General features: G+C 41.6%; 2 protein-coding genes across 2 annotated transcripts in view; one reads left to right on the forward strand and one right to left on the reverse strand.

Annotated features, from left to right (window-relative positions):
* The window catches only part of NF1 (neurofibromin 1), a gene marked incomplete at its 5' end in the record, with an annotated part of 45554 nt that overhangs the window by 11584 nt on the left and 11920 nt on the right, over positions 1-22050 (reverse strand). The window contains 15 exons of the mRNA XM_010140687.1: positions 273-430; positions 1232-1367; positions 1902-2033; positions 2589-2715; positions 3080-3220; positions 4115-4216; positions 5063-5177; positions 5270-5331; positions 5488-5702; positions 6834-7113; positions 7314-7454; positions 8645-8838; positions 9815-10017; positions 10751-11091; positions 11332-11764. Of these exons, the coding sequence (XP_010138989.1) occupies positions 273-430; positions 1232-1367; positions 1902-2033; positions 2589-2715; positions 3080-3220; positions 4115-4216; positions 5063-5177; positions 5270-5331; positions 5488-5702; positions 6834-7113; positions 7314-7454; positions 8645-8838; positions 9815-10017; positions 10751-11091; positions 11332-11764 (2780 nt within the window). The remainder of the gene's footprint in view (positions 1-272; positions 431-1231; positions 1368-1901; positions 2034-2588; positions 2716-3079; positions 3221-4114; positions 4217-5062; positions 5178-5269; positions 5332-5487; positions 5703-6833; positions 7114-7313; positions 7455-8644; positions 8839-9814; positions 10018-10750; positions 11092-11331; positions 11765-22050) is intronic.
* Positions 14540-15301, forward strand: EVI2A (ecotropic viral integration site 2A). The gene has a single exon (XM_010140685.1). The coding sequence runs from the start codon at positions 14540-14542 to the stop codon at positions 15299-15301; it is 762 nt and encodes a 253-aa protein (XP_010138987.1).

The following is a 22050-nucleotide window of genomic DNA, read 5'->3' on the forward strand; positions in this document are numbered from 1 at the left end:
TTTTTTTCCTCCACAACCCCCCTCCATTATTTTTTTTGCCCCCCACTTCAACATGCCCATTTTGAGCACCACTCTTGCTTCCCCCACTCTGTGTCTGAAGACCTGATTAGTCCTCTTTAACCGTGCAGTGGTCTGTAATTTGTGTTTTGTAGAAACTGCACATATTCCTCTAGTCCAGGAATAAGCTCGTAACATCAGAACAAACACAGGTACAGTTTTTCTGCAGTAACACTCTCTGGGGTAGTCTGTAGACAAATTAGTACATTAATAACCTAGAAGCTTTTTAGTGTTTGCTTGTGAAGGCTGCCCCATATCCAAACTCATGGACTTCCGTGTGCGAGGGCTTATCTGTCCCACTGTCGGGTAACTGGCAGCCAGATGTCTGTCTGACCCCTTTGGTGACGACCATGGTTGATTTTCCTTTAGTGTCCTGAAAGCGCAGAAAAATTAAATTAAGAAAATCTTCAGGCACAAATTTTTCAACTAGCCAAACTATCCTTTACTGGACTCATCCCTCCTAACACATTCACCAACCCAAAACACATATTAGGAAACAGTAACTTTGCTTGCAAAACTGTCTGGCCTAGTGCAAACTATCAATCTGATAGGAGTGTAATGCTGAAGAGATAAAAAACAAAGCAATGCAAAGAACACAAGGAAATCAGCCTAGAAGGCAAGACAAAAGGTATTAATAATTGGCTACTCCACACTGGATGCTAGCGAGACACTGAGCGAAGTGCTCCCTGTTCAGAGAAGATGCCTCTGCAGGTTGCTGCTGGGTCCACTTCTTAGCTTATCTCTGTGGCTGCTTAAAGACAGGCTCTAACGGGTCCAGATTTTCCAATGACATGGGCCAAGGGTGTGCTTGGTACATGTCTTAAAGCTCTTAAAAGGACAAAGAAATTTTTCTTCTAAAATACATATGAAAAACGAGATGAAATCAGGTCTTGAAGAAAGACATTAGCAAAAAGTTTAACAAGCTCCAAAGCAGTTAAGCCCTGAATAGCTTTACTGATCCCGAAATTACATCTGTATGAATTAAATACCCAGACTTCCCTGTGACTCTTAATCACTGTAAGCAGCGTATCGATCTGGAACCAGTAACAGCACATTAGCAGCTTTGTGGACGGGGTTTTCAGTTTTCAATAGGCCACAGGTTACCTTTAGATAACTGACTAAAAGAAACAGACATTGACATCTGGAGAACTTCTCTAGAAGTTAGACAACCAACCTATAGCTAGTGTCACTGTGATGTATGGGGTATGTATCCATAGGAACATTTTCCATTGACACGTCTGTCAACAAGAGAGACTTCCTATGTTTTAGGCTGCAGCGACTTCGAACTTCCTCAGATACTGTCAGCAAAGCTACAAATTCAAAGAGAGCTAATAAGTTTTCCACGGTCGGAATACAGTGAAGACTTTAAGCAATATTCCACCAATTTACAATTTTCACTTAGTACAACAATGACCATCGAGATGTAATTACACTTTACAGAAGCGTAAAGATTAACAGTAGGTCATTTAAAAGAATTATAGTCCTTCCCCATCCAGATACAGTTACATAGTGTAAACACCTGCCCTCTCATGGTCACAATTTCTATGTGTAGACCACCAGAGATTTGTCTGTTCTAAGGCAGCTGCTGCGGTATTGGAAGTGAGAACCCTCCAGCCTCTCTGCAGTGTTTCCAGAGGTGCGCAGCAGGTCCTGTGCTGGCTAGCCCGCGGGTCACACACAGCTCTTGCCAACCCAGCCTCACCTCAACTCTTGTCCATCTCCACTTACAAGTTTCCCTTATGCTGGCACAACATTATCAACCTAAACTTGTCAGAACTCCCAAACTGATCCGCTCCTTCTCAGTTAGCATAAATCTAGAAGAAGGTTTGTGTGTTTAACTTTACCTGCCAGGTAAGCAACACTCTGGGTGTTCACCTCAAACTTGTCACAGTTCCTGTGTTTGTTAACCAGAGCTAGTAGTGTATGTAAAATCCTTACTGTTCTTGCTACAGTGGTAGGAGACGGATGCCTGTACCCTAAGAAATGAGGTCAAGAAATCAAATACTGTATTTAATTTTTGAATGCATATCTATGAAGCATTAGTATTTTGTATAATCTATAAATATTCTTCAGCATGTTCTCAGGACACCTCACACAAAGGATAAGGGAGCACGATGCCAACAGAAATTGCACATTCAAGACTAGTTCTGTTCCTCCCCCCAAAATCGCATCATTTCACATGTCTGTGCATGTATTGTATCTATTACCTCACAAATCAGTCTGCTAAAAGGAGCAGTAAGCCTGGTCAGAGAAAGAGCATTCTGGGAGGACGAAGTAAAGAACAGCAGCAAATGAAGCCACACATCCTGTGGCAGTTAAGAATTTATACCATTAGCACTAAAGACCTTCACAGGACATGGAGAAGGGAAACCTGGCAAAGTCCTTTAGCCAAAGAACATTTAATTCTGCATCTATTCTGCAATCCAAGTTACTTAAAACCCACCACTATTTTTTCCCCTTTATCCTTGGCCTTGTTTTTATTTCTGAATTAAGAGTGTCCATCTAAACTGAAGAGCAGTATGTTCTCTTACCTTTCAGGAGGTGTCCCACTAGTGCAAAGTTAAAGTTGGAGTTGAAATTTAGCCCCACGAAATGATCCATCTGCTTGCAGTGCCATTCGAGTGGTCTCCTGATCTCCATGAATACCTCTTCCGGGCTCTGACCCAGAAAAAAACACAATACAGGAGCATCTCATTGACAGTTACTCAGCGTAGCACAAGGGTGGTTGTTTTTTTCTTAAAGGACAAAGCAGTAATTTTAAGAGGTTACACAGAAATACCGAACATGCTCTTGAACAGAACACATCTATGTATTTCTGTTCCACTTTAGAACAGAATAATGAAAGCTTCATCTCTATGTGTTAGTTTCACTGGTGATAATACCCACGTGAAACAATTTCTAATGCAAACTGCGGTTTTAGTTGCTATGAGTGTCTGTGAGAAGAAGGAATGTGTTTTCCTTTAACAGATCTAATTGCTTCCCTAAACCAATGGCGAGTGACAGCTGCTTGCCCAGCGCTTACCTTATCATTGAACACCCGAAGGCTGTCCAGGGTGTGCAGGTTCTGTTCGAGCAAGGCCGTACCTGCTGAGTACAAATTCACCTCATCTAGCTGCAGCACTGCCATCGCCACCCAAAAGAGGGCCTTGTGCATGGGCGAGTCCTGGAGGGAAACACAAAAAGCTGTGATTTCAGGTCAGTTCCTGCAACCGACAGACAAACCAGACTGACCCATGGCTATGTACATGCATTACTGCCCTTGTAGCAGGTCCTGTCCTCAAGCACAGCCCTTCCAGCACAGAAACATGTTCACGTGAACCTGCACTCTTAATGCACCGAACAGGTGAAGAGCAGAAAGCAAATGCATTTCAAGCCTTTGTTCCCCCCAAGCCATTCCTCCTCTCCGATATTCCTTCCCTTGCTCACACACCCATCAGATGCACATTGCCCTGCACCAGACTGAACAGAAACACGTCTGGTTTTTTCCATTCGAGGGCCCACGTTGAAGATGGATTGCAGCTCTGCACATGGAACTAGCCAGGCAATTTCTTCTCCAAATCAAAAAGCATGCGGGAGGAACTGGCATTCAACAAATCAACAAATCCTGGGTTTCTTAAGCAGCAGGTTTTTCTGTTGGCACACTGCCCAAATAACGTCCCAGAGAGTGCCACACAGACAGCTCAGTTAATAGCCCATCGGGTAAGACGAACGTTTATTACAAGCCATGACCTAAAAGGCAGGTATCGGCAACCGCACATTGGAAAGCCACGACTGACAATCTTTTGGGAAGAATGAAGACAGCCTGTGGTATGGCCTTTGCCTGTATTGCTACAGCCCGATTTGATGGAGCGGAACAGAACATTCTACAGCATTTTGAAAGCCTCTGCACATCTCTGACACATTTCCCATATGTAGGGCTTCCGAGCATGAGTCACAGCAGTGAAGTGTGAGCTTCAGACACCCCAACGCTTACTTATATTTTTGAGACTATACCTACAATCACAATTTTCCTTTACAAAATATGTTCACTGTTTACTCTAAAAGTCCAGTTGTTTACCTTATTAAGAAGAGGCTGCAGCTTGGTGAGTGCTATAACCGTAGCTTCTATCAGAACCTGGCTGTTGTAATTATCAGGGCCTTTTAAACAGCTCTCAAGTCCCTTTGTGTAAGGGGAAAAAAATAGTAATTAAAAATACAATGATAATTAGATTTGTATAGATCTCTGTAAAGAGAAGATCAAAGCTCTAAACAGTAACTGTTGCTCTCAATTAGTTTACAAAGCTTGATGTCATTTAAAACCAATTCTCAAGGACTATTACAAATGGAGATTTACACCGAAGTGACACAGGTTTTGCTGAAAGCAATTGTACAATGTCTGCTAGAAAAGTACGGGTGCAGAACAGGGTGCAAGAACTAGAGAACAGCTCTTTTACTAGTCAGATGCTGTTCAGTTGAAGTTTATGTCCATAAAACTCTTCGAAAATGCTCAAAGGAAACAGAGTTAGCAAACTGTTTACTTGGTATGGAACACAACCTTCTTTAGACACCATGGAAGATCACTACCAAGCTGGGCAGCCTGTTCCAGAGTTTTCTTACATGAATGCCCAGCTCTTTTTTATTGTATGTACTTGTAACACATGAGATTATTTACTTCCTTTAAAAATCAGAAAGTTGTGAAGCATGTGCATGCAGACTTAACAGAAAAATTCTTATTTATTTAAATACTGACTTCTGGATCAATCTCAGTGTCTGAGAGTTTAAAATCAATATTGAAAACCATTGTTACTCTGGAAGTAACTTAGACGAAACTTATCACCACCAAATAGATTTAAAATAAAAAGCTTGGCCTACAAAAAGTGTATTTCCAGCCAGTTAGTTCTATTCAAGAATACGCTTGAAAAAAGATTTCTCCTCAACTTAAGCCGAGTTCTGTCTTTGATGGGAAGATAATGCAAAAATAGCTGTTCTATGAGTCACAAAGGGGGACAGACATAGCCCCACATACCTTGCTAAGAATTCGGATGATCTGTTTTATTTGTCCGTGTGACACACGTTTACTTATGCAGCCGAAGACAACCAGTGCTCTTGGCTGCAGGGATGGATTATACTGGAATGCAAACCTGCGAAGAAAGAGTACACAATATTAACCAAACACGCAGCATTCTCAGTGTACTGCACAGGCAGGGGTTATGTTTTGAGATCTGCGACGTACTTTTGAGCTAGTTCAGTCCACTGGTCCAGCCACTTGCATGTTGGAATATCCCTCATACAAGCCTAAAAAAAATTACATTGTTAGAATACACGCAACAGTAAGAAAAAGTATTTGTAAAATTTGGTCTGTGCAGTTAGTTCCATTCTCACAAGTCACCTACTTAACTATTCATTACCACAGCACGGTGGTCATAATTCCTTTTGGTTTGAACCACATACCTCCATGATCTCCAACAAAGCTTCCGTAACAGTTTCCAGTGAGGTCAGTGCAAACGTCTCCCTTTCATAGGAACCGGGTGAGAACGACCTGTCTCGATAGCTGGAGCGGAACGCTATGACTGCAGCTGATTTCACTTTGCTGATTCCAAACAGCAAATAAAATTTGGGCAGAGAGAACTCAGTCAAGCTCAGCCTTAAAACTTGCTTGGTCTCCTCTGTTGAATAAATTTTTACATATTAGATTCAACCCACTGAAACTCAATCCATACTTTAAAGTCCCGGAGGCTCACTCTCCCACGAATACAGAAGTGGCCCGCCATCCTACACACCCATCCCTGTTTTCTGTGCTACTTGTCCTGGAGTGCCACCACAACGGTGGTCTGCTGCACAGACTGCTGAAACCAGTCAGCAGGAGATGTATTCTAAAAACAGGGAGAAAGACACTTGTTCAAAGATGCGGTTCTGTGAACCTTCTCCTCACACTGACTCAGGAGATGGAAAGCTGGAGAGTTCCTCCTCTGAAATACCAACAGAACTATGAGTCCAAACCGCAATCAAGTTCTGCCTTTGGCTCTGGCACAGAAATGAAGAAACGCCACTTAAATCAGAGGCCCTGCTACTAGCACTAAACATTTTTACAGTTCTCAGCTTTCAGTTTGCCTTGGTGTACTTCAAGTTCCCTGTTGAAACAGGAAGGCTTGGTCTTCTCTCTGCGCATCAGAGCAAAGCTTTCCTTTGCACGTGTGTGCGTGTCTATTTACACTCGCACCTGTCGGTATGTTTTGATATACAATGAGCTTTCAGGTACTTAAAAAGAGGCAAGATTCCATAAACTTCTTTTTGCTGCACAGAATCTAACCTGGTTTTATACTGCACTTCTGTAGTAAGAAGTGACAACTACACATTTGCTAATACAGACTATTTTAGGACTGCTAAATGCAGCAGTATGCAAACTACCTGTTTTAACAGCAGAGTTTCACAAATCCCTTACGTAACTGGTATTTTTGTTACCACGTTACGCAACCGTTCAAAAGATGCACATCAGCCAGTTTTAGCACAGACAGATTTTCTCCTTTCTCTGCATTACAGGAACTTACTGGTACTTTCTTCTCTTTTTCTAAAACCCCTAATACAGACGATTTACATTATGCACCTGCTCTAAACCAGATGGTCATTTTTTAGTTCCATACTCACTGGGTGTAGATACCTCCTCACCCTGATCCCTGTGCAAGCTGACTACACTACAACACGGGCTTTTCAAACTCTCAGAAGAGCTCGAAGAGAGAAAGATGACTCAAATATTTCTTAAACTAGGGATAAACCAGCTTAAGCTGAAGAAAACTTACCACTGAAGTGAAGCTGTGAACAAGTGCAAAGTGAATGAATGATGTTGATGACGAGACCGTGAGTGGAAGCTCTGAGAGAAAGGGGACCAGTGGCCACCAATAACGTGACTACATGAAAGAGGTAGGGGAGATGTGCCGCCACATCCAGAGAGTTGTTGAAGGAGAGCATCAGCATGTAACGGGCTAGAATAGCAATATCGTCCCACATCAGGTGCTGTTCCAGTGTAGGCGTTGGAGACAGACAGGTCTTGTCGATTATTTTACACATCCTTCCAATCACCTAAGAAGAGAGCGACCGTTTTGTGTCTCAAAATTTCAGTAAGAAACATTACAATTTAAAATTAGAATTACTGTAGCTCTTGGAACCTATTTTATCGTGTTTTTTGCATTATTACCTGTACTGAAAGCATCTCAGTGTCACGTTATTATAGAAATTCAAATTATTATACAAAAGGAAATTAAAGCAAAGAGGAAACTCACTTTGCTTGAAACCAGTTTTACATTTCCAGAAGCCAGCGCTACAGCTGTGTCTGCCATCACCTCGGCTTTTATGGATCCTAACCCCCCTGTGGCACTAGTTTTGATGAAACTGTCCAGCACTACATCAAGGAGATCTGTTATCTGTTGGCGAAAAAAAATTCTTTGTAATCAGTCAGATTCACTGTGTTTTTGCACAGTAAACCCAGCACCAGCCACTTCTGAATATGGCTACAAGTAAAACAAACTATGTTAGAACTCATGTTAAAATCTCACGTTAAAAAAAAACCCAAAGGACTTTTAATATATGCAGGTAAGAATCAAATCTTCCCAAGGACACAGTGAACTCTAAATGTAACGTGCGGGCCAAGGTTAATGCTATTTCAGGAACAGTCCGAATGCAGTTCTCTTTGTATTATGAAAATCGGGTGTAATTCAGGGTCAGCTAAGTCAGTGATAAATTTTCCTCTGACTGCTGTGGAATATTTAATCTTTTGATTTTGTTTTCTCCATATTTACCTGTTAACAGACTTTCATACTGGATAAGACAGTCACATTGCTCCCAAAGTGACTTGAGCTTTCAAAATACACAGGGCTTTGGTTTGGTTTTGGATTTTTTTGTCCAACTGGACCAAGCAAGAAAACGCACTCATGCAGCCCTCTGACAGTTCTCCCACAGTCTCCACGAGCAGCTTTGTGATGCTGAGCTGCATCAGTTTGGACGACAGTTAAAAAACAAAAATAGCACGACCATGAGGAAGCTGACACGAAGCTTGTGACGCGCCTGGTCATGGCAACTAAAGCTGGTCTTGTTTGTCCAGACACTTCTGTCACAAATGGCATATACGATGCCAGCTTTATTTTCTTTACTTTGCAGGGAGGATGGGGACGGGGTTTAGGTAAGTGTTAAAGCTAATGGTTAACAGGAGGGACAATATTCCATTCATTGTAATCAAAGCGTGGCTGTTTCAAAAGTGCAAGCAGAAAAAGGAAGAGTTCTTTCAATGCCATGTGCCTAGCACACCTCTGAAGGCTTGTACTTCGCTTTTTTCCATCCAGTACTGTACGCTCAGGGGGCTTGAAGAAATAATTACTACTAATACCAAACACTTTTAATTCTCCATGAGGGCCAGGAAGACAATTCTAGAGGCCAGAGATCGTTAATGATTTTATGATGTGTTTTATAGAATAGAAACGTGCATTCTCCTCTCCATACAGCTCAGAGACTTTGGTCAGGTCAAGATCCATTTTATTTTTCTGCATTAACATTTAAGTGGTTAAAAACTCTATAATCTGTTTATAAACATTGCAATAAAGCTGTGCAGAATTTGTACCTGTCCAAGACTTCCCCATATCTTAGCTTGAATGGAAGGATACATCTGTTTTTCATTTATTGTCATTGTTATAAGCTTATCGAGAATAGCAGTGACTCGCTGGCGCTTCGCATCGTCATTGTGTTTACAGAATCGGACCAGATTGGACAGCCAGGGAGTCATATACTCCAGACAAAGATGTTTCAGTTCAATACCTGAAATAAAAATCCACTTTGTAACACAGAATCAGCACTGGTCTCTAGTTACAAGTAAATATTTATTTGTGAGTACTATTTCTTTCCGGTTTACTGTCTAGAATAATTACCATTAGAGCTGAGCAAATAGCACTGGGCAAACGGACAAGTTTTAAAAAGGAACACACTCTAATACAGGCATCCAGGACACATCCGTACCAGTCTGGCACGGAGATGTTGACATTTTAATCTTATTAAGAGCTACGACAGGAAGATGTGTACATTCAGCAGTAGGCAAGACTACTTAGTATCAGTTCTTTTCCATCTCAGGAACTTATTCTAAACAGCTTCCGCTGGTAAAGTCAGAGCTGCTTTATGTCTAGGAAAAAGGATGGCGGACGTTCAATTGAGACAGATGAACAATCTGAAAAGATTAACCTTTATATGACTAAACTGTAACTCTTGGGAGCCTCAGATTTTGATTTTTGTTCGGCAGCATTCTCTACTTCTGGTGAATTAGTAACAGCCTGACAGAGCTCTATCCAAAGTGCTCCTGCACAGAACTATCAACAGCGCTACGAAACAAGTACCTAGTATTGTGACTGCTCTGCATGGACTGAACCCTTTAAACAAATGAGATGTCTGGTAAAACTGTTTTAACATTACTTTCAAAGTTAAAAAGGCAGTTGCCTTTTTAGTCTACTTCACGAGAAAGGAAAGGGCACATTCAAATGTGGAAAGGAATGTTTTTGCTCCCACAGCTGCTGCTCCAGCCTGTGAAGCTGCCCGGCTTCAGCGTGTCACACAACTTGGTTATTAAGAAACAGCTATAAATGGATAATCTGGAAAAAACAGCTAAAACAGCTCTAAGAAGCATTTGCACTTTAAACGCTGTGACTCAGTGACATGCGGAAGCTGTACTGACTAAGGCAGGCAGCTGCCGACCGAGATCCTTTCAAATTCACGGTTAGCGTTAAGGAATACTAGTGCTACTTACTAGATTTGCTAAATCCAGAAATACACTCTTCCAAGAACTCCAGGGTAAGGTGTGGTTCATTAGCTGCAAGAGTCTTACTAATAGATACAATAAATAGCGTGTTGTTGGCAGGAATACACAGACCTGAAGTTTCCAGTAACTGGCCCTCAATCTTTAAATTAAAGGTACAGGTTAAGGCACATAGAAGGTTATAGGCAGCAGACCTGGAACAGAGCAAGCAACGTGACTTGTAGTAGTGTTCGTGTACATTTTAAAATATACATATTACACTAAGGCATCAGAGGAGTACTGACACCTCAAAAATCACATCAATACTGCTACATATGAGATCCCATTTACATCCTGAACTTTTTCCCTGCACCAGTCAAGATTCAGAGACAAAAACATTTGCCCTAGAGAAATGAAAGAAATTACTCCTCCACTTGCTTTAAATGATTTCTGATGAGGTTAAAGAGTATGCTTGGAGGACTTTGTACCAGCCTTCACAGATCAGCTTTCAGTTCCAGGAAATTCCAAATATCTCCATTGAGCTGCTGGGAGAGCCGCAGCTGAGGGCCCCAGCGGGGGCTGCCCCTGAGCCAGCCCCCAGGCTGAGGCAGTCCTGAGATCCTGCTCTAAGGGGTACAGCTCCCACTTTACTGAATGACACGTTCAGCACCATGAAAATCAATAATAAATAAATATACTGCAAAGCAGAAGTATTTCTCCTTATAAAGAGAAATAAAGCTTCTTACACTTCTTCAGTTACTCTGACATACTGCATGTCTGTCTTCACCTCTAGAAACCCCAATCTTTCTTTATATTAAAAATGTCATTTTATGGAGCTGTGGTGAAAGATAAATTGTCTTCTTCAGGAGAGATTTGCTAACACTAAGAAAACCTTGGAAAGAATTCACATTTTTCATCAAAGTCGATATGAATTTAAACGATCTGTACCGCAAACTGGGGTCTGAGCTTCCCAGGTTGAGCAGCGCTATGTTCAGCAGCGTTCCAGGAACATCCTTGGGACGGATTTTAGTGTGCTGAGGGATGGAATCTGGTTGTGACAGCTCCCACCGTGTCCGTATGTGAATGATGGACCTAACGATGGCTTCACACTCCTGATGCATGAAGGTGAGTGGTGTGCCTTGGTTGGCAATGGTTAAGGTAAACTGGTTCTCATCCACAAGACATATTTCCTCAATTTCAGAGGCATAGTATATATCATTTAAAAACACTGTTTGGCCCAGGACTCTCGTTCGTTCTGCTGATGTCACCTGCACAGCTGTTGACCCAACCTTGGAAAGAGAACAGAAAAATGGTTCAGCACCTATTGTTAACAATAGAGAGAGAGAATAGGCTGACACTTCTGCTTTTATAAAGATAAATGCATTAAATTTTATACTTCCTAAACAGCTACACTAGTAAATTCTGATTTCTACTCAAGGCAGGAGAGGAGAACTAAGAGACAGTAAAAACATATTGAAATACTTATAAAAACACAACAATTCACTAAGAACGGCATTAAAAGGACTTACTTTGATAGAAACTTTGGTGTCTTTATGAGCCAGTTTGAGAGCATTGTGAAACACCTTCAAGTCCTCCTCCAAAGCCAAGGTAGCTGCTGGGAGTTTCTGCTGGTCGTGTTCGATGTGCTCTGCCAGTTTCCCTGGAGAGTCTATGAAAATAAGCCTTTTGCTTCCTTTCAGACCTGTCAAGAGCCTTTCATGGTATTTGGTGTATTCTCTGACCCAGGAGTTACAATTATAAATAAAAACTGCTGAGACATTTTCATAAGCAAAGCCTGGAAAAACTACAAACCATTTAGAAAGAAAGTCTGTTTTAAAGCGATTACTGGGGCCAGCGTGTGTGAGGTCCACGACAATTTCGTATGGCTTTGCATAGTATGGCTTCAGAGTGAGCAGGACATGGTATATCAGTAAATCTCCATTGATCTGACCAGTCTTGAATCTGCAAGAGACCAAGACAGACATTGTTGGGTTTGGTTTTTAGATCCACATTACAAACACTCGAGTGGTGCTTTACACATCATCACTCTGCACTAAATCAGACTGATCTTTCTCTCAGTTCTAAAAACACCACGGACCCGCAGCAATGACACTGGACTGGCAGCGACAGCCTGCAGGCATCTGTCACAGCTCACACTCCGGACACATTTAGTGCCCAGCCCTGACTTGGGATTTAAATCAACTTCATCTGGAAGTGCCAACCAATCTACCACGGCCACGCAGCTTCCAGAGAGACAGGAGGTTTATTCAACTGAAAGGAAAAATAAAATCCACATTGGAGCACGACAGCGGATTCCATGAGAAAAACTGAGTTTTGCTAAAAATCAAAGTCCCCCAAACTAACTTCTAACCTCCTCAGAGATTCAAATTATATCTATTTTTATATGTGGAAATATACATTTATTTTGGAAGTCTTAATTAAGACTAATTAGGCATCAATATGCCAACATTTTCAAAGGGTCCTGAACTCATTTAATCTGCTCTGTCTGCAGCACTCTCTAAAGCCTGGAGGAGTGTGTCTAAGAGCGGTCAAGGCTGAGTAGCGCAGAGGATTTGTCTTCAAAATAACTCTTTCCAGAAAAACTTTCAGGTAACATGTAAACATTAAGAAACTTTTGTTCTTGTTTAATGATTCTTCAAGTTTTGTGAGTCTGGACAGAGTTTGCAGAGAAGACAAAATTATATGAGGAAGAAGTAATTAAAAAGTAGCAGCTCAGGAACATGTAAGGTAGTTTTACAGATCTATCACTGCTGCAAGCCAGCATTAACCCACTTCTTCCACAGCAAACCAACAGGCTACGGCTGATAAACACTGCAATATAGAATTACCACACGTACGCAGTTCTGAGTGCGCTGGGACACTACTCTCGACAACACGAGGCAAACCACCGGAGCGCAGGGTAACGGAGGAGATAAATTTCATGGACACAGAGTATCTGTCTGTCAAAAGATGCTTTTCCCCCACTGCGTTACTTCCTGTTGCTCTGAGAGCTAATCTGGGCAAGTTTGTGTTTTTCCCCCTCTACCGTGTCATGGTACAGTTGTTACAAAAAGGAAGCGTGTCATTCATCTCTGTGGTTTTAGTTCTCCACTTAGAGCAAACGACGTATAATTTCAGTTACAGATTTGCTTAAAAAATACCAGTCTAAACCTATTTGCCTCATGTTAATGGTCGTATTGCATCCTAAGGGCAAATACACGCACGAAGAAATTTTATTGTTGAAGGACTAAATATCTGAAACACCAATTTCTTTTGATCACTTCTTGGCAAGGTAAGCACACATTTTCCTTCTCCTATTTTAAGTTCCACTTCACAGTTTCTTAGATTTTGTAGAAAGTTATATGCAAAACTATTTTTAAAGAAGTTCAAGAAACTAAAAGATAGCAACAACCTGTAAAAATATTATCTCCAACTGAATTAAAGGCGGTGATAACTGGGTTTTTTGGTAATGTTAAAGGTTATTGACAATCAAAGAACTAACAGTGACAGTCGCTACTTAGCTCTGTTGTTTCTCCGCACTGCAGATCACCCTGTGTACCCAGAGAAGACCCTTGGCACAAAGGGTTGAATTAAAAAGAAAAAACCCGCTCTTTAACGATCGGTTCCTTTGCTCCCATGATTTTAAGTGAAGCGCTTAACAACATCAATTTAGTTTTAAGAAAAGCACATCTGGGCTAGAAAGCTACAATTAACAGTGGACTTACTGAGCCCTGGGAGGGAGCAGGCAGAGAGAGAGCTGCGACTCTCGCCAGTAACATTAAGTGTTGGAGTATATCTGTAATGGCAAACGTACCACGGTTCTCCAGGTCATGCAGAACTTTATGTGCAATAGTGTTTTGTTTCAACAACAACAAAAAGGTTTTGCTGTTTTTGCTACAAGGCATCCTCTAGGCAATTTTTACCATATAAAGATAAAAAATCTACTTGAGCAGTCGCTGATTACTAACATGATTTCTAGGTCAAACTTAACCACAAGGGTTCATCTCGGAATGGAGTCTACATTACGGGTGAACTGCCCATGTGTACCTTTTGCTGCTGCTTCATCCTGTAAGGAGAGGCAGCCATCGCTTGTTCCCTGGCTATACGTCAGGTGTATCACTTCTTTCCTTTTCCTGAAGGACCTTAGCAGAGCAAAGTCCTGCCGTTGGATTTTGCAAGACAGGCAGGTTCACCCTTCTGATTGCTGAGGGTCCCATGTGAAGTTCTGTGGTGAGCACACTAACTTTTTCACTGACCATCTTCACAAGCATGGTTACATTTCCCACATTTGGGCAATACAGGAAATTAATAAACAGTAGCCTGTAAGCTCTACATGGGTTTCTCCTTTCACTGTATAAAAGCATACAGTTGTAGTATGGCCAGCTTTAAAGCGGATGAAGTTCTACGGAGGAGGAACTACCAGAGTCTGCCTCTGCATCACTGAGTGGTTAGCAGGAAACACTTTAGTTTCTCTCTTAGCTCCACGTTCCTTTTTAATCTTCATGTATTTTCTATAAACCTCAAACTGTCAGGAGTTCGAGACAACCTATTCTTTCAGAGTATCAAGTACATGAACTCGTCCTCCTACATCCTATAAAAATGAGGTCATTACATATTTTTTTTCATCAAAAAGCTGCTGCCTACTTTTCCCTAAGAAGTCCGACTCAAACCTGTAAGTATTAGGATTTGCTGAACTAATACCATCACTTGTATTTTTGCAGGTGACTAAATAGGAAGATGAAGACAAAGAGACACAGCAGACCACACTTAGCCTTACCTGTCATGATAATCTTTTCTTTGTGTTTGCAAACAAGTGCAAACCACACCAATTATCCTAGGGTTAGAAATGAAACCTGGAATCCTATCACCCAAACCCCAAGTGGAAGCCAGAACATAACAGAAATCAACACAAATGCTCCTACAAGCATCCATTTCAGCAGCAAAACGGGTCCTTTTGAAATGCAGACAAGTACCCCACAATCCTTGTCCTCCACAATGGCCCAAAATTCAACACCTTCCCCTGCCAGAAGTGCTGTTTCTGCCACTGGAGGCCCCAGGAGTACCAGCAAACCCAAGAGCACAACGCCAAAAGAAACCTGTGAAGACAACAAGTCTCTTATACTGATTTGCTTCATTATCATAGGAGCACTTGTGCTTATCTGCACCTTCTTATTTCTGGCCACAGTCATAATGGCAAACAAAATGTCCCATCTCAGAAAAGCTCAGCGAGGGAAACGTAGGCCCAGGAGCAATGGTGATATTTTGGCAACTAACAGTTTATGGCCAACTGCAGCAGGAACATGGCAGAGGATGCCTAAGGACACAACCGGAACCGACTCGATACTGCAAGATTTGATATCAGGGAGAGACGCTGCGATCTCAAGGAAAACCGACAAGGAAATTACTGAGAAACTCACTACAGAAATAGATGACGAACAGGAATACAAAGAACCAAAGCCACACAAATCCATTTTAACCAACTTTGTAGTCGAGATTTAATTCATACTCGGGTAATAACTCATCTTTTGCCTTTTATACGTCATTAATATAAGGCAAAAACTCAGCTTTGAAGCAACTACCTGAATTTTAACACAGGAAAGCTATTGGGTTTTCCTGTTATGAGAGTGGGAGTGCTATAGCAACTTGTAGATCTACAAGGGAATAAGACTGTGTTAAGTAACTTCCTAGAAATACTTCTGAGACTGGTTTTACTCCTTTGACCAGAGATCCTGGTGAGAGGAGCCAGATGGGACAAAACAAACGGACAGACTACTGCCCATTCTCAAAGTTCATTAGGGGAAAAAACCCCGGAAAGGACTGTTAGTCTAATAAACAAACCCTACACTGCTACGCAGCTAAAACCAAGCCGCTTTTTTAAGAAAACCAGAATGCAGGCACAACTTTGATGCAATTACCAATCAGAAACTCGTCCCTCCCAAAAAAACCAAACCAAAACACCTTCCCAGCTTTCCATCAAGAATTTCTTAAACCTTAATTGCTTCTGAAACAGACTGAGATTTGAATCGTATTTATTGTGTTTCCACTTTGTGTATGAATCTATGCAGTTTGTATTATGTTAGAATATGAGAACCATTTCAATTTGTTATCTCCAATAAACTAGCACGTCAGTTTTTAAATAGCTTGATTCATGTGATACTGTTTCTCTAAGTCAAAATATTACAAAAAATATTACACAAGGCATTTTGGAACATTATATCCTGTAACATTTGCTGAAGGTCAGTAAAGGTCTCCTCTGATGACTACCTGTGATTTCTCACATCACAGAAAACACACTCCACACGCCACTTTGTCCTAATACAACCAATTTGAACATGCCCAAAATTCCACAACTTTTAGTTATATTCTCACGGAGACCTGATTTCCCCATATTTCTGGGGAGATGTCAGTGTCTGGTGCCACTACAGCAGCTTTGTTATTTTACGGAAACATGAGCAGCTTCTCACAGGCTACCTCTTGGGGGAAAGAAGATCTGTGCATCATGGTTACAAGTGCTAAAATGGCATAATAACAAAGCCCTAAACATCCTGTGCATCTGCAATAAACATTTTTGACACAAGAGACGGTTGTATGAGTTTGAGAGAATCAGGGCATGTGACTGAGTCCCCAATTCATATTCCATCACATCACCCAGAAATGTAGCTGAAAGGACAAGTGAAGGAGCAAGATGACAGTGTCATGGAAGCCAAGAGAGCGCAAGATCTCAAAAAACTGCAGCTGCCCGTGTCAAAGGTGGTTTCTGTGGTAAGGAAGATGAAGTTGGAAGGAGTTTGCAAGCTTAGCACAGAATTTGGCATCATTAGAAAATAAGTTCATTGGAAATGGGAAAACAAAGAAACAGCTACAGGGCAAATTCCACTGAATCCATCAGGAACCACAGATTCAGAACTTGGAGCTCAAAGGGAGCAGGAGCAGTACATCGCATGAGAATGGGCAGACAGGGGATTACAGGCATTTCTAAAACACGAGGAGAAAGACCAGGAGAAGAATAAGGGCAAACTGTGACAGAGCAGTGATGACAACCTCGTACTTAGAGGAGGTGAATTGAGAACATCTCACACTGGTGACAGAAAAAGCTAAAGGGCAGAGCTGCGAGATGCAGCATTGCAGTTCCCTTCTCCTTCCCCAAAATGACCATGAGCACAGGAGGCAACAGCAGAGGCTGTGCCAGTGCTAAAAACAGAATCCGAGAATGCAAACATGAGAATCGAACCTGCTGTAAAAGTGCCCACGGCTAGGAAGGTAACGGGACTAAAGCGGGAGAAGGGATCTGTACGTGTTAGCCAGGCTGCACATGGGAACACTGTAAGCTGTTGGTGGGCAGCAGATTAAAGGAGTAAACCAGCAGGGTGATGAAAAAAGCAGGCAAAAAAGGAAAGAACCACAGTCCTAGCAGTAGAAGGAAAGAAATAAAAGTCAATGAGGTGGGAACTGTGGCAAAAGATAGGTCAAAACTACGAGGGTTGAAGAGAATGGGCATGAGACATCAGAATCAGAAAAGAAACTAAGAATTATAATGTGAGTATGGGATCAGGGTTTGTGCTTGATGCAGAAGCAGGGAGAGTCTGAAAAAGAGAACTGGTGCAATCAGGAGAGTGGCACAACAGGAGAAACAGGAGGAGACGAAGAAGCTGCAGAAGGATCTGGCAGTAGCTACTTGGCACTGGCAGAATACACTTGCAAAATGCTGTGAGGACATAATTGTGGAAGTTTCCTTTTGCCAGGCAGCCTTTCTAGGCAAAAACGTCCAAGGAGACAAAAGAAATTAGTCTGGGTTACACTAAACAGTACGGACAAAGACACAGTGGGAAGGAAAAGAGTGGCTGAGAGAGCACAGCCTTCTACGCTGATGATGGCAGCAGGTACCAAAGCTCTCCAGACAGACAAATAATACGGAGAGGAGGAGGCAGAAGGGTGAAACCTGTAGTTATCTGCCTTTTAATGCAACTACACAAATGAAGATGCGTAAGCAAGCCAGCATCCTGTGGTCAGATGGCTTTTTATGACTCACTGTAATGACCCTGAGGTTGCTTTTCCACTAATAACCATGACGGTGCACCAAACCCACCACTGAAATTAAATCAGTAAGATTCAATCCAGCCCAAACTTGTGTTATTTTTGACTCACACAGAATTAACTATAGCTATTTTCAACAAAGAAAGACAAACAAGTATTTATGAATTTCTACCTAGTAGGCACACAGAGGAAAAAGCCACAAAATCTGAGTTTTAGAAAAACAGCAGAGCCGAGAAGTTTGCCTGTAAAGTCTGTGCACTGTGTAACAAAGCTTTTAGTAATCTCCCCACTCTTGGTACTTCCTGCAGCAAGCGTTGGCAAACTTCCTCTTCAGCTGCAGAACCCTCCCTCAATGTGAAACGAGCCATTTTAAGCCGCTTGACTTTCAGCCTGTCTTCCTAAGACTTCACGCAAAAAAAGTACGAGGATGCTTGTTTGACAGAGGAAAAACGTGCAGGTAAGAAGCAGCTTCCAGCTGGAAAGGCTTAATGTTGGTATTGTTTGGTTTGAAAGGGAACTGCACAGTGCACAGCCCTGTGTACGTCCCAAGCTCCGGCTGTATTCAAGGCTCTTGTTGAATGTCTACTTAAAAGTATTCAGGTTTCAAACGCAGGTTGTGTGATGTTGTTACTATGAACTATCACGAACTCCACGTGTAAGTATTATTTGACTGTATTTTGAAGAGAGGGGAGCAGAATAAAAGTTAAATTGAATCATTTTTACAGAGTTTAGATCACAATGGTCTCAAGAAGCATTAATTTACTGCTCATATGAGCTTACACTGTTTCACCTGAAATTTAATTTTGCATATTTGTAAACCCACAAAGATTTATGCATATTAATTTCCCAGAAACAGCTTCACATGACTAGCATTATAGTAACTAATAAATTGGTTCAAGTGGCGTGACAATAACATCAGATAGAAAACTGCTACGGAATAGATGCATTTTATACCGTTTGTTTCATACGGAGACATTCGGAGACCTGAACTTTAAACAGAACAGATAAAAAAAATCTTTCATGCCAACAACTTAACATTAACACAATCTCCTCCACTACAAAGTGTTCTACATGCAGGAATTTCTCTATAAAAAATGTTCAACGTTAGAATGCTGTTCCACCACAGTAGCAGTATTTGGAAACTTTAAAAAAATTAGTACACTTTACCCGTAACTGCTGAAGAGAGGCAGGAACAGGAAATAAAAAGTTTAAGCGAACGGAAAAGAGCTTTTCACTTCGGTCTCAGCTAAATCCTCAAAACAAGCCAATTAACTCATGACAATCCTGCCTGTCAATACTGCTGTGAGTGTTTCACGTTTTGTTCCAGGTCCACAGCGATTTACATCACTGAAAAATGTGGTTGTCTTGAAACACTGTTAGGACTTCTCTGCTGATGCCTTTTTCTGATAGGCGAAAAAAGGTCTCTTAAAAAAAGTCACTTATTCCGAATGGCAGATAGCATCAAAAATCTGCTTGTTGTTTGTCAAGTCATTGACAAATCTGCTCATTATGCAAAGAGGAACAGGCATGAAATTTTAAACATTGGGTCATTATTGTCACCATAGAGGATTAACAGAAAATTGTTTTAAAGTGTAAGAATACAACAAATGTGGTTTTCATATTAATATATTCTACTTCATTCCAGCTGTAGGAGAGGGCATATCTAAAGAGGCTGCAGGAAAATGGCCAGCAATCAAATAATACTGGTTCTCTTCTATGGAGAAATCTGGAAAACACTTTCTACAGCAATACCTCACAACGTTTCCATCAATAGAAGAAACGCATACGCCACTATCGGGAGTCCAAGAGAAGACAAAGCTCCTCTGTATCCCTTGCAAGCAGCTGGACCCAGTTTACACCGATCTGGAAGAGCACTGACTGCTACGCCACCAGCCCAGTTCCCCGAAGCAGACGCAGAACCTCATGATGGAAGTTGGATAGCAGCACTCATAATTGGCGTCATTTTGGTTAGCATGATAATGGCTATTATCGTAATTGTTCTGTGGAAATGGTGCAGGAGGCCAGTTCTAGTTGACTCAAATTGGGCAGGTCGTTCTCCATTTGCAGATGGAGACACACCAGATGTCTTTATGGACTGCGACCAGCCCTCCAAACGTTCATCAGTTTTATTTATGCTGCCTTGGAAATCGAAACAAGACACAATCTTACAGCAGGATCCCACCACATCAGAGAAACCATTCCCCTGCACTACAAGTAATGAGAACAGCCATCTGCCTCCTCCAGCCGAAGCCTGCTCTGCACCCAGGACCTCAGTTTCTGACACGGACACATCTCCAGCTCCCACCTCCGCAGCAGCTCACTGTCCTCACCAAGCAGCTTCACCTGAATCTCCAGACCTGCCACCTCCACCTGACTGGCTGGGGGAGCCAACTGAGGATCACAGTTCAGATCTCAGCAAGGTCCAGGAATTTCACTCAGAAACAGAGGAACAATTGCCTCCACCACCTGAGTTACTTGAAATTCAAGAGATCCCTGAACCTCTGCCCCAGTCAGAGGACCCTGTGTAGGCTGCCAAAGCTCACTTCCAGCATATTTCATCTTTTTCTTAAATTAAATATTCTTCAAATATCTGAAAAAAGGAGAAGTTGATGCAGGCAAGAACCATGAGACCAAAGCCCAGGCATTTCCCCGGTGTTTCCTAACTTCAACTTTCACAAAAAGGAACAACCTGCTTCTGCCTGAAGCAAATCATTTCAAAACACAACACAGATTGTGCCACCAGGTATCTGTAACTAGCGACTCCAGATTTTGGAGAACACAGCATGCCCACCTTTGCGTGCCAGTGTATACACATCTGTAACTTACACACGGACATGGCCCTTTCCAGCTTTTTCAGCCTTCCAGTAGAAACAGCACAGCTTTACAGGCACTTGGGGCTTCTACAAATTGTTTGTCCTACAGGGCTGTGTAAGTGAATGCAATGAAATCAAGTTAATCTAAATAAAGCTTTCTAATTCAAAGATGTTTCGGTCACTTAAAGCACAATTGAGTATTTCCTTAGATACAAACCTTCAAATTCAAAACAAAATCTAAATGCCTCAACATCCACATATCTTTCACAAAGGCCATCTGCTGCCTAAGTGTGGGTAACAACTTGACAGCGAACGATTACAGGTATCTGAAACAGGAATCCTCCAACAGCCACCGGTTGTTCTGTACTAATAATTGCCAAAAAGTTTGCTGGTGTAAAACGTACAGTCACTTCACACTGTGGTTTGGTAAAGCAGATAACAGTGCAAGTCAGCCATTAATAGAGCGGTCACTAAAGCTGAGACGGAGCCAAACTCTTGAAGAAAAAGTACAAAAAGACGTTCTTTGGGGTTTGTGGATAAAATAGAAGCAGTTTGCAGAACACCCATGAAAATTATTAGCAGAATCAGTTGTGCATATTAACTGATTTCTTCCTCCGAAGCAGCATTTTCAGAATGCACGCAATAGAGCTAATAAAAACTTTAAAAGTAATGCAATGTTGCATGGATGCCAAATTCCTTTTAACTCACGGTGTCTCAGTGTTTTACACGTTCTTTTCTGGGCCCTGAGTCCAAGCAAAACTCACCATCCTGTCTAAAACGCTGCACTTCGATACGGGAACTTTTTGGTGGGAAGTAGGAGGGTGGTCTCAGAGGTAATTTTTATTTTTTTTAACCAGTATGGAATGTTTAGAGCTATAGGAAGAAGTCGCCAGAGACTGAAGCTAGTTTTCCATGACATCTCTGCAAAATGGCTGAGAGTTCATGGTTTTGAGTATGCCTGGGGAGGGAGAATATTTCTGGATGTTGCACAGAGCACATGTTATTACAAAAAACTTCAAAATCTTTAAATTACCACTAAAAATTGAAGTCATAAGTTATGCAAATGCAATTCCAGGCTGCTGTGCATACAATGGATATAGGAAAAGATATTTACAGGCTTTTTTACTGTTGATACAAGTTGTATGATTGTGATGCCTAAGGAGCAGCATCCCAGTTACACACAATTTTTTTAAGGCTGGTTGTATTACAGCATGTTAAAACTAACAGCATTATAAACTATACTTGTATTCTTACCATATTGTTTGGAGAAGTTTAGATACAGATTTTCTGTACAGATCTGTAAAACCCTACAAACTGAGCTACATTATACCTGACAATAAAGTGACAGCCTGGCCTGGGGAGTAGAAAACTGAACATTTTAGAAATCGGGAAAGATTAAAA

This window comes from Buceros rhinoceros, unplaced genomic scaffold (assembly GCF_000710305.1).
Source record: "Buceros rhinoceros silvestris isolate BGI_N320 unplaced genomic scaffold, ASM71030v1 scaffold15657, whole genome shotgun sequence".
NCBI lineage: Eukaryota > Metazoa > Chordata > Aves > Bucerotiformes > Bucerotidae > Buceros > Buceros rhinoceros.